Source organism: Mirounga angustirostris, unplaced genomic scaffold, assembly GCF_029215605.1.
Source record: "Mirounga angustirostris isolate CCGP_5_RB_7025 unplaced genomic scaffold, mMirAng1.0.hap1 SCAF_9, whole genome shotgun sequence".
NCBI classification, from domain to species: domain Eukaryota; kingdom Metazoa; phylum Chordata; class Mammalia; order Carnivora; family Phocidae; genus Mirounga; species Mirounga angustirostris.
In genome coordinates, this window is record NW_026991717.1 from 73,418,093 (window position 1) to 73,431,953 (window position 13,861).

Below are 13,861 nucleotides of genomic sequence, written 5' to 3' on the forward strand. Positions count from 1 at the left end.
TAGAGACCATGATCAAAAATTTCAAGAAGGGGTTTTTGGGAGACTATGGAGTCAGGATGAACCCCGGCAAGTTGAGAACCCTATGTGAATTGGAATGGCCCACCTTTGATGTCTGTCAGGTGGCCTTCAGACAGGACATTGGATGTCCCAATGATTCGTCGAGTATGGCGAGTCATAACAGGAAAACCAGGACACCCTGACCAGTTTCAGTACATTGACTCCTGGCTAGGAATTGCTCAGACCCCCTGGGTGCAATACACTTGCAATAGTCAAGGACAGGCCAGAGTCTTAATCGTCTCATCCAAGAGACCTAAAGAAAATCAGCAAAAGCCCCAGCCTCCACAAATCCTAGCCGGAGATCCCGAGGACGAACTGAACCCACCCCCACCATACATACCCCCAAGATTGCCTATACCTGGCCCTTCAGCTCCAGACACTCTGCCGCCATCGGTTTCACTGGTGCCCCCAGGCCCAGAGGATCCACCGGCGCCCCCAGGCCCAAATGATCCATTTTCTCCAGGACCAGCAGGCAGGCTGCGCCCCAGGCCAGGCGCAAGCACCTTCCAAATGCTGGTACGAGAGATACGGGAACCTGAGAGGTGTGATGAAGATGGGACGGTCCAACCCGGCTGTTCCATGATGTATTATCAGCCCTTCTCCATCACCAACCTCCTCAACTGGAAACATAACACCCCAACCTACTCTGAGAAACCACAGACCAGGGGCGCCTTGGTGGCTCAGTCGTTAAGCGTCTGCCTTCGGCTCAGGTCATGATCCCAGGGTCCTGGGATCGAGGCCCGCATTGGGCTCCCTGCTTGGCGGGAAGCCTGCTTCTCCCTCTCCCGCTCCCCCTGCTTGTGTTCCCTCTCTTGCTGTGTCTCTTTCTGTCAAATAAATAAATAAAATCTTTTTTTTTAAAAAAAGAAAGAAACCACAGACCATGGTAGACCTCATAGAATCCCTCTTCCAGACTCATCGGCCAACCTGGGAAGACTGCCAACAGTCACTCCGCACCCTGTTTAACACAGAGGAAAGGAGGAGAATAAAGGAAGGTGCACGGCAGTACCTGGAAGAGCATGCACCCCCGGGAGTCATCAACCCTGCTGCCTGGGCTAATACAGCTGCACCCAAAGAGCACCCAGCATGGGACGTCATCACTGCACAAAAGGCACCAAGGCCCTCCTACAGCTCCTGTCAGACTCGGGATACCGAGCCTCATGGAAGAAGGCACAAATCTGCCAATGACAGGTCTGATACCTCGGTTTTCTCCTCACCCAAGAGAAAAGAGAACTAGGGCCAGAGAGGGAAAGGATCATCATCTCCCTGCCACAGCCCCAGACAAAAAGGGGCCTATGAGAATTCCTGGGGGCTGCAGGATTTTGCCACATCTGGATCCCTGGGTTCTCGGCAATAGCAAGACCCCTTTATGATCTCTTAGGGGGGACCAGATTGAGAACCCCCTGCCTGGACTGAAAAGGGAAAAATAGCACTCAGGGTACTCACCCAGAATGTTGGACCTTGGCAATGGCCAGTTGCTTGCCTGTCAAAGAAGCTGGACCCCATGGCAGCTGGATGGCCACTGTGCCTCAGGGTGCTGGCAGCCACTGTCCTACTCATCAAGGAGGCAGACAAACTTACCCTGGGGCAAGAACTTAACGTCAGGGTCCCTCATGCAGTTGTGTCCCTCATGAACGCACAGGGACATCGCTTCCTTTCCAACTCTCGGCTAGCACAATACCAAGGACTCCTCTGCGAAAACCCGCGGGTCAGGGCGCCTGGGTGGCTCAGTTGGTTAAGCGACTGCCTTCGGCTCAGGTCATGATCCTGGAGTCCTGGGATTGAGTCCCACATCGGGCTCCCTGCTCAGCAGGGAATCTGCTTCTCCCTCTGACCCTCCCGCCTCTCATGCTCTCTCTATCTCATTCTCTCTCTCAAATAAATAAATAAAATCTTAAAAAAAAAAAAAAACCCGCGGGTCACCCTTGAAACAGTAAGGACATTAAATCCAGCAACCTTTCTCCCCACGGAAGAGGGGGAACCAGACCATGACTGCTCTGAGGTGACTGATGAAGTCTACGCGAGCCATCCAGATCTGCAGGATCAAGCCATAAAGAATCCAGAGCTCACATTGTTCAGCGATGGCAGCAGTTACCTACAGGAGGGTGCCCGGAAAGTGGGTTATACAGTAACCACAACCACTGAAGTCCTAGAAGCTAAGGCATTACCAGCTGGATGGTCAGCTCAACAGGCTGAATTATATGCCTTAGTCCGAGCCCTCACCCTCGGTGAAGGCAAACGAGTCAACATCTATCCTGACTCTTGGTATGCCTTTGCTACTGTACATACACATGGAGCCATCTACAAGGAAAGGGGCCTCCTAACCATAGCCGGAAAAGCTATCAAGAACAAGGAGGAGATACTGAGATTCCTCGAAGCCATCTGGCTTCCAATGGAAGTAGCAATCCTGCACTGTAAGGGACACCAGAAAGGAAGAAGAAGCACGGGGAAATCATCTGGCAGGTGAGGCAGCCAAGACCACAGCCAGTGAGGACATGGACACAGCCCCTTCCCTCACCATGGCCCTGACACCCCTGGAAGAAGTCCCTCCGCCCAGTTACACTAAAATGGAAAAGGAATGGGCCATGGCTGAGGGAGCCACCCTCACTGAAAAGGGATGGTGGATGATGCCAGACAGAGGCATCTTTGTTCCAACAGCAACTGGAGGGCATCTAGTCAAGGAACACCACTGACTCACTCATCTGGGGACAACTGCATTAGAGGCCCTTCTCAAGAAGCACTACTACATCAGTCAGCTGCCAGCACTATGCCGAGCAACGAGTGAACAATGCATAACGTGCTAAAAATAATGCTTGGTTTGCACCATGGCCCCCGCCAGGTGTCCAGAGGATGGGAGCAACCCCGTTCAAAGATCTAGAGGTAGACTTCACAGATGTGCAGCCGAGCAGGGGGTTCAGATATCTCTTAGTAATAGTATGCACATATTCTGGGTGGGTCGAAGCCTTCCTGACCAGGATGGAACAAAGCCAGGAAGTAGCTAAAGTCCTCTTGCAGGAGATCGTGCCCCGGTTCGGCCTGCCACTAACAATCCATAGTGACAATGGACCGCATTTGTAGCAGACCTTGTACAGGTCTTGACCAAATCCCTCAACATCACCGGGAGACTCCACACCGCTTACCGGCCCCAAAGTTCAGGGAAAGTAGAGCGAATGAATCGCACCCTCAAGGGAACCTTAGCAAAGTTTTGTCAGGAGACTAACCTCCCATGGCCGGATCTGCTACCCCTAGCCCTCCTGTGTGCTCACTGCATGCCCGGGACATTTGGTTTCTCCCCATTCGAATTAATATATGGATGGCCACCCCCGTGCTTGAGAAGTCTTCCAGGAAACTTGCATCAGGTTGGAGATAAAGGGATAAAGGAGCAGCTTCAGGCCCTGGGGGCCACCCTAAATAAATTACAAAAGTACACCTTTGAGAGGACTCCAATCTCCTTAGGGTCTCAAGTACACTCCTTCCAGACAGGGGATTCAGTTTGGGTCAAAGATTGGAAGAAAGAAGAAAGCTCATCATTCGGACGAGGAGCCACACCAGTGGAGAGTCCAGCCAGACTTCATGAACCCACTCCGGCTTCACCTTCAATGAGACCCCACCGACTGATGGACACCTGCTTACCATGGTCCATGGCTCTCATTGGCATGATTTCCCTCATGTTGGAAGTTGGACTCTACACTGTTGCCCCTCCTGACTGGACTTTCCCCCAGAGGCTTCTACCTAAGGTCATAGATCCCACTTTTACTGGCCCTCTGCTGTCTACTCCTGAGCGCATTTCACCATGGTTTTCCTGGCCCCAGTCAGTCCTGGTCTTCTGCTACCTGGTGTGCTGTTAAGTTTATGATTAAGTCCGTGTTCACCCCAAGCCTTGTAGTCAACCCTCAGAGTCAAACAGAATGATGCCCTCTAAACTAGGTGTTTAAAGGGACATCAAAGGGGGGAATGATAAGGAAAATCTGTGTCCTAAGATGGCCGACCGAGCCAGCGAGAGAGTCCCAGTCCTTGCCCTGGGGCTCTGCCAGGTTCTTCTCCCTGCTCCGCTTCGTGCATGCACCAGACATGCCAAGTATGTGGAAGTAGAAGTGTATAAATTGCCCCCTTTGTGCTAGGAGACCTTTGGAGACCACTCTTCTCTGAGCCCCCCAGTGTTAAATAAACCTCCTATCCTCCAAGATCTCCGGGTGCCGCTTGGTTCTTCCGTCGGGCAATCCAGCCCAGGTTCCGTAACAGGTACCTGCAGCATTCTGCAGACTATTACTCAGGCATCAAGTCCTCTTCTTTCCCCCAGGCTACTCCCAGCTGTGGGGGAGGCCTTTTCTCATCACCACCTTTCATAGTTCTAGGACTGTAAATTCCACAAATCCTTGAGTTTTTCAGGAAGAATCACAGGGCCTGAAACCCAGCCTGCCGCCTACCCACATCCTCACACTCAGCTGCAGACTCCACAGAGGAAGGGCTCCTGACCTGCGCTCAGGAACCACAAGAGCACGGCCAGGTAAGGCTGGGGCAGGGACAGTGTGGCCCACGGTAGGGCTGTGTAGCTTGGGGGTCCGTGACACTGGACCTGCCCACCTTCGCTTTTTAAAATTTTTGTGCTGATGCTTCTTTCTCCCTGGCTCTGTGTGCAGCTGACTTTATTTCTTCTCTGACTCTCCTAACAAAGCTCTTGGGGGCTTTCAGAGCCCTTAGGGCCCCTCAGCTCAGCGCCTCATCTTACCGAGGTGCAGATGGAGCCAGAGTGGGGAACAGACTTGCCCAAATCCCACACCTTCTGTGGACATCTCCCTAGTCTCTCGTTCCTGATTTTCAGTTTCTCACTATTGCATGTCTCTCCCCTAGTCTTTGTTTTCTTTGCTTTTCCCTTTTCTTTTCTCTTTGGTGAAGGCCATACACCTCCAAGATAGGACTAGTTTGAGGGTGTGTCCACTTGGCTTCCCCACCTCCATTTCTGGGCATCTGAACTGCTCAGCATGGTAAGGGGAATCAGAATGGGCAGTGCCAGGCTCAGAGGCCACTCTGAGCTCTCGGGACCTGTGGTCGACTCGGGCCTAGCTGGCCCAGCTGACTACTCCAGAGAAAAGCAGAAGCGGGAATGAAGGCTGAGTGAGTGAGAGCCTGGGCCCTTAGAAGCTGCTGAGTCTCAGGCCCTGGGAAAGTGGGACCATGGGAGACAGATGAGGCCTGATTAGTCTCTCTGCATGCTACCTGAAATAGGCCAGAGCTGCTTTTCCCTACAAGTAGGACAGCTGTCCTGCAAACCACCTCACGGCAAGGTTAGCAAGGAGCAGGACTTGGTAAGAACTGTTGTAGACCACAGAGGGAACAGCCATAGACTTGCTGAGATGGGACCAGCTTCTCAGAGGTGCCATAACTCTGGTCTTCCAGCAGGGGGCAGCCCATCCTGACAAAAAGCAATTCCTCTTTTTCCTGCTGCCCTGCCAGCCAAGGAGACCAATTCCCCTGACACTTGACCGGGTTAATCTGGGCTCACGGCTTGGGGGAAGAGAAGTCCCCCAGGGGCCATAACAGTGTTTAGAATCTGCTGTCCTGTTTAGGGAAGGTAGAACAGTCAGAAGCTGAAACCCCTCATCCCCTCAAATTGAAAGGCTGTAAATATGACCTTGCAGAAAGGAGAGACAGCATGAGAGAGAATGAGCAGAGTGACAGCAGCTAGGACAAAAAGGTGAGGAGGTCTAGGACCTGCAAAGAGTAACTTTGGAAATACAGCATCAGGAGAGACATAAATTTGAAACCAAGGCTGTCTCTCTTAAGGCAGAGCATTTGGTTACCTTCATCATGACATGGATACAGCTTGATATTTTATCTGAAATTTCTCCATAATTCCTGAGCAGCACCCATTTGCTGATCATTATAGATACCGACCCCTAATTCAAGCGAACTGGGTTACATAAGGGTTGGTTGCTAAGGAACAAGGGAGATGCAGTAGGTATGACAAGGGTTGCTTAGTAACGAGGAGTCCCTGGGCGTTGGAGTGGCCAAAGCAGGTCTGGAACTGATGGGGATCTGTGGACAGTCAGTCCCCACCAGAGCCTCCGGAAAATGCATGTCTGCTGGCCCCTCAGTCCAGAGCTACCAGAGCCTGCATCTCTTCAGCTTCGCGGCACTATCCTGCATGAAAAGTACATCCCAAGTCCCTGAGTGCCCTTGCTGCAACCATTCCTTCCCACCTGCCTCTGCAGGAAACAGATCAGACTCCTAGATTCAGGACCCTGCAGGGAAACTCCCACTGCGGGAGGCAGAAGCCTCTGGGCTCACGGTGATGTGGAGCTGGGAAATTTGGGGTCTAGATGAAAGAGGGTCCCCTACACAAGCATCTCTGATGTGTTTCCAGTTCATCGGAAAGTGTGTGCATATCTGAGTCTCCCACACAGGGTCCTCACCCTGCGCACACCTACAGCAGCCTATGCCTTTCCTTCCAGAGGGTGTCCGGAGGGCCTGGGTCTGCACCCTGGCTCAGGCTCCTCCCAGCCTCCACTCAGTGAGCTTCACTTCAGCACAGCCTGGCAAGGACAGCATGCAGGCATTCAGAACCTGGGTCTGCTCTCTGACGTGTTGCAAGCGCTCAGTGCTTGCTCAGGGGATGAATGTGAAACTCATCCTGTCTACTGAATGGTGGGTCTCACATTACAATTTGCCTCTTCCATAAATAGAGAATTTTCATAGAGAGTTTTCCTGACCCGAGGCTCAGGTGTTTAAAATTCACCCTGACCAGCTCTACTCGCTCTGGCTCTCGGCTGCTGGCCTTGTCTGTCTGCAGGAGCAGAGGTAGATTACCATCGTTACTATGGCATCCGTCATGGGTGAAGTTGATTTTTTCCTCCAGGGCCAAGTTCAGCAGGAAGCAGAAAAAGGCACTGGCAGGCATATTCCAGGCAGTGACCTCGGCCCACAGGCACCTGTTGCATTCCCGTGCTGGGCTCTCTTTGCACCTGAGCAGCACTGGGATAGACCAAAAGTGTGTCCTGGCCAATCCGGAAGCGGTGGTCATCGGGTCCACTGAGGGGTAAATGCCCTGATTGCCCTATGGGTCTTGACCCCTCCCCAGGACTCTTGCTTCCACAGAGACCTGGGGCTCCTAGATCAAGACACAGCCTTGTTGATTTCCAGGGCTGGGTCGAGGGACAGTGGTGGCAGAGGGCTGAGGCTGTCTTGTTCCCTCCATCTCTGCTGCAGGATTGGCTTCGCCATGGCGCGGCGCCTGGCCCAGGACGGGGCCCACGTGGTCATCAGCAGCCAGAAGCAGCAGAACATGGACCGGGCAGTGGCCGCGCTGCAGGGGGAGGGGCTGAGCGTGGCGGGCACCATGTGCCACGTGAGGAAGGCCAAGGACCAGGAGCGGCTGGTGGCCACGGTGAGGGGCCACAGGGGTGGAAGGGCGCAGGGAGGAGAATGTGTAGGGCCTTTCCCATGCTGCTCAGCCCTGGGTGGGACCGGGACCGGGATAGGGGCTGGGAGGCCCTAGAACACGTCTCGAAACCAGGATTGCTCAAGGTCTACCTGGGCAGACGTCATTGTCCACACTGGCTTTCTGGAAAGTGGCTTGTTCATGAGAGGACCCTCGCTTCCATCCTACACCCTGGAGAACTGTGGTTGAGGAGGAATCTAGAGGGATTCCCCATCCAAGTCCACGGACGAATTCCTAGAGGAGACAGACCCTCCTCCCCTGAGGCCCTCAGCGCGGCAAAGCCTGTCCTTGGGCCTGTCCCGCGCTCCTGCCTTCACCGGAGTTTGGTTCTCACACCAGCTGTGTGACCATTCCTGGTTGAGACAGGAGCTGATTTGCAAGCTCTGCCTTAATGCGCTGTGCACCTGACAGCCGCTCTGGGAGGGCGAGGCCTCCTCGGGCCATCTCCACACTTAGGGCCCTGCGTGTCACCCTTCCACCCAGGTCCTGGAGCACTATGGGGGCCTGGACTTTTTGGTGTGCAATGCAGGTGTCAACCCCCTGGTGGGAAGCACCCTGAAGGCCAGTGAGGAGGTATGGGACAAGGTGAGAGGCCACTGAGGGGAGCTGGCTGAGGGGTCTAAGGTGTTCTCCCATTGAGACTCGACTCCCCCCACCCAAAGCGGCTGTAAAAACAGGCACTGACCACGCCTCCCCTGGAATGTGCCGTGATGCTACTTTCCAATTTGTATGCTTCAAAGCGGGTTCCTACATTCTTTCTGCTTTCTTTTCTCTTCCTGTCCCTTTTGCATTTATTCATTCAGCAAATATTTATTGAGCGTTTGCTATGTGCCAGGCACTGTTCCAGGCTCTGGGGATACAGCTGTGGGAGTAGGTCTCTGCTCTTGGTGAGAGTCAAGAATAGTGAGGGTTCTGCTCTTTGTCAACAGTAGACATATTTTACATCCTTTGGTGATGTTGCTCCTCTTTGGGGACACGTACCTGCTGCTGAGATTCTTTACGCTTCCAAGAGGAGGGTTCCTCACTGTCCCTCAGAGGAACCTGATACACCTGTCAGGCCTGGACCCAGCCATCAGCTTTCCATGACATTCCAACCCACTGCATTCGGCTTAATGATCCTGCCACCTGGTCCACGGGGTCCTGAAGGGACCTTGTAAAATGTCTTGAGGTCCACCTCGGGCTTTGTTATTCTAGGATTTATGTTATGTTTTTATTTATTTTATGTATTTATATTTATATTTATATTATTTATTTATATTTTTAATATTTTGTATTTTCTATGATTTATATTATGTTATGATCTTATGTTATTCTGTGTTTTCTATTCTATGACTCCTGTGTTTGGTTCCTGAGTCCCTCTGACAGACAAGATGGACTGCAGTGAAATCATCTTCCTGCTGTCGATAGCCTCCCCCTCCACCCCAAGCACTGGCCAGAGCATTTCCTTCTGCCTTCCCCAGGCCTCTGCGCCGTGTAGACTGTGTTCTCAGGCCGCCGCCTCCTGTGTATCTGCCTGGCTGGATGCCCTTCCCTCCATCCTCAGAGATGACCTGAAATCTGAGCTCCCTGCAGCCGCTGCCAGCAGCCTCCCCCAGCTCCTTGGCTTCCTTAATGCCTCCGAAAGATCATTTGTGATTAGGTAGCTGGGATTTCATTGCTGACAGTGCCCTAACCCTCCTGAGTCATTTTCCCTTTTAGTGTCTTAGTTCATGGGATCATGACTCTTTTACTTGGAACACGTTTGAAATCTTCCCCTCCCAAAGCTGAGCGCACTCCCCCACAGCCCGGCCTTACTTTCTCCATGGCCACCCTATTCTCTGAGGTCTTACTGGTCCACAAGCAGTCTGCACTACTGGGTAGGAGTCGTCCCCGATCACATCTGCCACCACCTCACAAGTCTGAAATTGACTTGATGCTCCGCTTTCTCTGAATGCAGTTTTCAGGAGGTCTCCTGGGAGTTAGTTCCTTCTTGCTCACATTAGCACTGGGCCAGTTTAAGCACCTCTCCAGGTAGACCCCCATTTCTCCAGCTGGTTGGGAAATCTCCCATCTCCTCTTCCACCACTTTTCCTCCATCCTCCTCCTGCCTGAGGACTCCCCAGCATCCAACCTCCTCAGGGCACGATCTCTACTCAGGACTTTGTGGCACCCAGAGCTACTCTACCTGCTTTTCTAATAGGGCAGTCCTCTTAAGCGAGGGAGGGACTCACCTTTTCCTTGGTTCATGTTTGGCTGCTGAGTCTAGGAGGGGCCTTGTCGGAGCCCATCCCCCAGCCTGACACACATGGAGCTTAGAGCAGACATTGGTGGGATGGTGGGGCTCTATTTTGAGCAGAAAATGACCAGGAAGTCCCTTAGTCTAACCCTCAGTTCCTTCTTATTGGGGACCTCATGCCGGGCCCCCCTTTGGACAATCTGAGCCATTTCTTACAGTCCTGGGGGTCATCCCCAACACTGGCAACCTTTCATCATGTGGGCCTCAGCAGCTCTCCATCGAAGCCTTTCCCCTGCCCTCATCCAAGAGGATGGTTGGGTGCGGGATGAAGATGTTGCACATGTACAGTCTCATTCCCTAGAGACCGAGGACACACTGACCTCACTCAAGATGGTGCCCCACAGGAGGGATCCTGGTGCCACTTTAGTCCCAGCGGGCTCTCTGTCCTAGCCCTCAGCTCAGTCTCTGCCTCTTTTCCTGCCAGTTCCTCTCTTACTTTTCCTCCATCCCCAGTCCCACCAGACGGATTCCCAGACAGCAGGTCAGGGACCCTCATGTCTGAGGCCAGATCCAGGTTTTAGTTGCAGGCAGGACCAACGTGGGCAGCTCACTCCCAGGATGGCAGTTCTCTGTGGTGTCTCCCTCTTTGTGATGGCCGTAGGAAAGCTCAAGAGCCACGTCTGCAGGAACAGGCATGCATGTAGGCCCTCATAGCTGGCGTTTTTGTGAATGAATAATAGAATAATGCTCAGTCCTTACCACATGCTGTGAACTGTGGGCACCAACTTTCCCCTTGCTTTTTCTTATCTTTCTACACTTATTTTTCCTGTTCTCCATTTCTTCACACATAATACCTGTTGAATTTTTTTATGCTGTTGTACCATGAGAATGCCTTAAATTCTATTGGGACAAGACAAGGACACAAACAAGTCAAAACACAGACAAAGACAACTCTTCCAGAAATCTCCTTGCCTCCCAGCACCTCCTTTCCCCTCCATCTATTCTACTTTCGGTCTTTTTCCAGGGGCCTCTGCTTAGAGCTTCTGTCTGCATGACCAGCACATGGTCCATTTTTCTTGAAAAGGCCTGAACATTTCCCTCCTTCACCCCAGTCTGGAATAGTTCACGTTTTCAGGGCTCTGCTCACAGACCTGTCACTTAGCCTGGCTGCCTGTTAAACCATTAGCAAGTGGGAAACTCCTCTTGTCCTGATCAGAAGGGAAATGAATCTCAGACCTGCAGGCATGTGGGTTTGCTGCACAAATGATCGGACTCCAAGTGTCTTATGGTAACAGGCCCTGGGCTGAGGGCTGACCATGTCTCTCTGCCCTCCCTCCTGCCTCTGCTCTGATATCAGAATTTTCACATTCTGAACGTGAATGTGAAGTCCCCGGCCCTGCTGCTGAGCCAGCTGCTGCCCCACATGGAGAACGGGGGTAGGTTGCAGCGTGGGGGTAGGGACTGGTGGGGAGCCACCCGAGAATGGAGTCTGGAGAACACAGGGGCCCAGCTGGGGTCTCCCCCTCCCACTCCCTCTGTCCTGCCTCACCCTTTGTATAGCCACAGCTTCTGAATCCTGACTGCAGGATGACGGTGATGTTCCTGGGGCTCAGGTGTGCTCTCATTGGCCTTGACATCAGCTCCTTAGCCTCGTGGGCAGGTCATTCTCACCCTCCTCTACTCCGGTTCTCTCACCGCCGGACAATGCCTTTTCACCAGTTTACAATGTGTGACAGGGTCTGCCCCATTCCTCCCTGTGGGGAGAAGCCCATCCCAGGCCCCTCCTCCCTCCCTGCTTCTCAGCCTCCAGGGAGCCTGCCTGGTGTTCCAGATCCTGCATATTTGACTGCACTCCATACTTAGCCTCAGGGCTCTCATGTCAGGGACTTAGGCCACCACGTTCCTCAGGCCATAGCTGCTCCTCAGGCTCCTCCGTGCAGGCGTCCCCTTTAGGAACTGGCCCAGGAGTGGGTGGGTTAGAAGAAAAAGTTACTGACTCTCATTTCTTGTCTCCTCCTGTCCCATCTGCTTCTCAGAGGTGGCCCACTGATACGCATTCACTGTCAGCGCTGGGGGCCTCCTCACCAAGCCCACTCTGCCCCCTTCCCCAAGCAGCTGGCTTTCTGCTCCTCGCTTCCCCCAGGAGAGGCAGCGAGTGTCATGGTTTGGAGCGTGGGCATAGGGTCAGAGAGATGGGGTTGGAGTCCCAGGTCCACCACTCCTGGCTCTGCGGCTAAACCCTGCTGAGCCTCTGTTCGCTCAGCTCTGAAAGGGGGCTACTAACGGGAGCCATGCTGCTGCCGTGAGGATTGCGTTATTCCATGACTAGCGTCATTACAGTGGTATCATTCTGATTTCTGTATCTTTTTAAAATAATAGTAGCACCTCAATCCATGGTAAGTGGTTGGTTTCCTGTCTCCTCTTGTGTCTGTCTCCTCTCAGGACAGGGGCGGTCGTCCTGGTTTCCTCCATTGCAGCCTGTATACCACATGTGGTGAGTGCTTGCTCGGGTGCTCCTGGTAGGATTAGAGGAAGGGGTCCCCAGAACGCCACAGGGACAATGCCTGGGACAGACCCCCACCTCACTCCCGCTGCCCTAGGTTGAGCTGATGCCCTGTGGCCGCTGGGTGCCTCAGATCCAGCTTCTGCTCTCAGACCAGGCTGGGGAGAGTGTGTCTGAGCTCTGCGCTTGGGCCAGGGCTGGGATTATCTGTAGCTGAGAAATCCAACTGATACTTTCCTCTGCTTCCTCAGATCCGTTTATTTTTTTTAAAGATTTATTTATTTGAGAGGGAAAGGGGTGCCTGGGTGGCTCAGTCGTTAAGCGTGTGCCTTTGGCTCAGGTCATGATCCCAGGGTCCTGGGATCGAGCCCCATGTCGGGCTCCCTGCTCCGCGGGAAGCCTGCTTCTCCCTCTCCCACTCCCCCTGCTTGTGTTCCCTCTCTCGCTGTGTCTCTCTCTGTCAAATAAATAAATAAAATCTTCAAAAAAAAAAAAAAGAAGGAGAGGGAAAGATTCCCAAGCAGAATCCCTGCTGAGCGCCAAGCCATGGATGATGCGGGCTCAATGGTGGGGCTCCATCTCATGACCCTGCGGCCATGACCTGAGCAGAAATCAAGAGTCAAATGCTTAACTGACTGAGCCACCCAGGCGCCCCTGCTTTCCCATATCCTAATCATTGTCTTGATTCCCTTCCCAGAAACTGGGTCCCTATAATGTCAGTAAGACGGCCATGCGGGCCTCACCAGGACGCTGTCATGGGAGCTGGCCCCCAAGGACATCCGGGTGAACTGCCTAGTTCCAGCAGTAATCGAGACCAACTTCAGCCAAGTGGTGAGGACCAGGGCGTATCCCCCATTTCCCAGCCCGGCTCAGTGGAAACCTCCCCAGTGACTAAGGGATAAGCCTCAGATTAGCGTCCCTAACAGCTGAGGTCCTCGTTGTCCTTTGAATTCAGCCATGACTCAGCCCATCACCCCTGAGAAAGGCAAATCTGCCATGAGTGCTCTGTCACAGGATCATCTGGGGCCCTGCCCATCTCCTTGTTTTAGCAGCCCTGACTCTCTCACATCTTCCCTTTGCCCAGTTACACAAGGATGAGGTTTTCTGGAACAATTTCAAGAAAGAGCACCAGCTGCAGAAGCAAGTGGGGTGTGGAGGCTTGGTAATCTGGGTACAGCTGGGGATGGGTGGCTGGGCTGGTCTGTCTCACGGGGCGACCCCTCCCTGTGTACTGGCCATTCCTTTAGCTGAAGTCTGGATTCCAGAGCCCTGCAGGGTGCAAGTGGCCCGGCTGAATCCGCCCTGTCCCTCCTTGGAGTCCACTCCCACCGGAGCAGCAGAGCCTGAGATCCCTGACATGTGTTCTGTCCTGTGCAGGTTAGGGAAGCCTGAGGACTGTGCCGGGATTGTGTCCTTCCTGTGCTCTCCGGATGCCGGCTACATCACCGGCGAGAACATTGTGGTGGCCGGCTTCTCCCCTCGGCTCTGAAGGGGCTGAGGGGGCCCTGAGCTCTGGGTCTGGGCTTAGGAGCCTGGGGACGGGTGGGCTGGGAGATCATTAAGGTCAGGGGGGTAAAGTCTGAAGCTCTGCCAGACAAGCAATCTAGGGGCTTGTTCATGCCAGGCTTGAGGCAGGACCCCCCCCCCC

General features: G+C 53.4%; 1 protein-coding gene across 1 annotated transcript; it reads left to right on the top strand.

The window, feature by feature from the left end:
- Window positions 1–6,670: 6,670 nt before the first annotated feature.
- On the top strand, window positions 6,671–13,360 carry LOC123862149 (dehydrogenase/reductase SDR family member 2, mitochondrial). The gene is given in 8 exon segments (XM_064571748.1): window positions 6,671–6,702; window positions 6,914–7,093; window positions 7,264–7,441; window positions 7,979–8,080; window positions 11,068–11,164; window positions 12,158–12,204; window positions 12,911–12,944; window positions 12,947–13,360. Coding segments are annotated over 8 exon segments (828 nt in total). The 3' UTR covers window positions 13,105–13,360.
- Window positions 13,361–13,861: the final 501 nt, after the last annotated feature.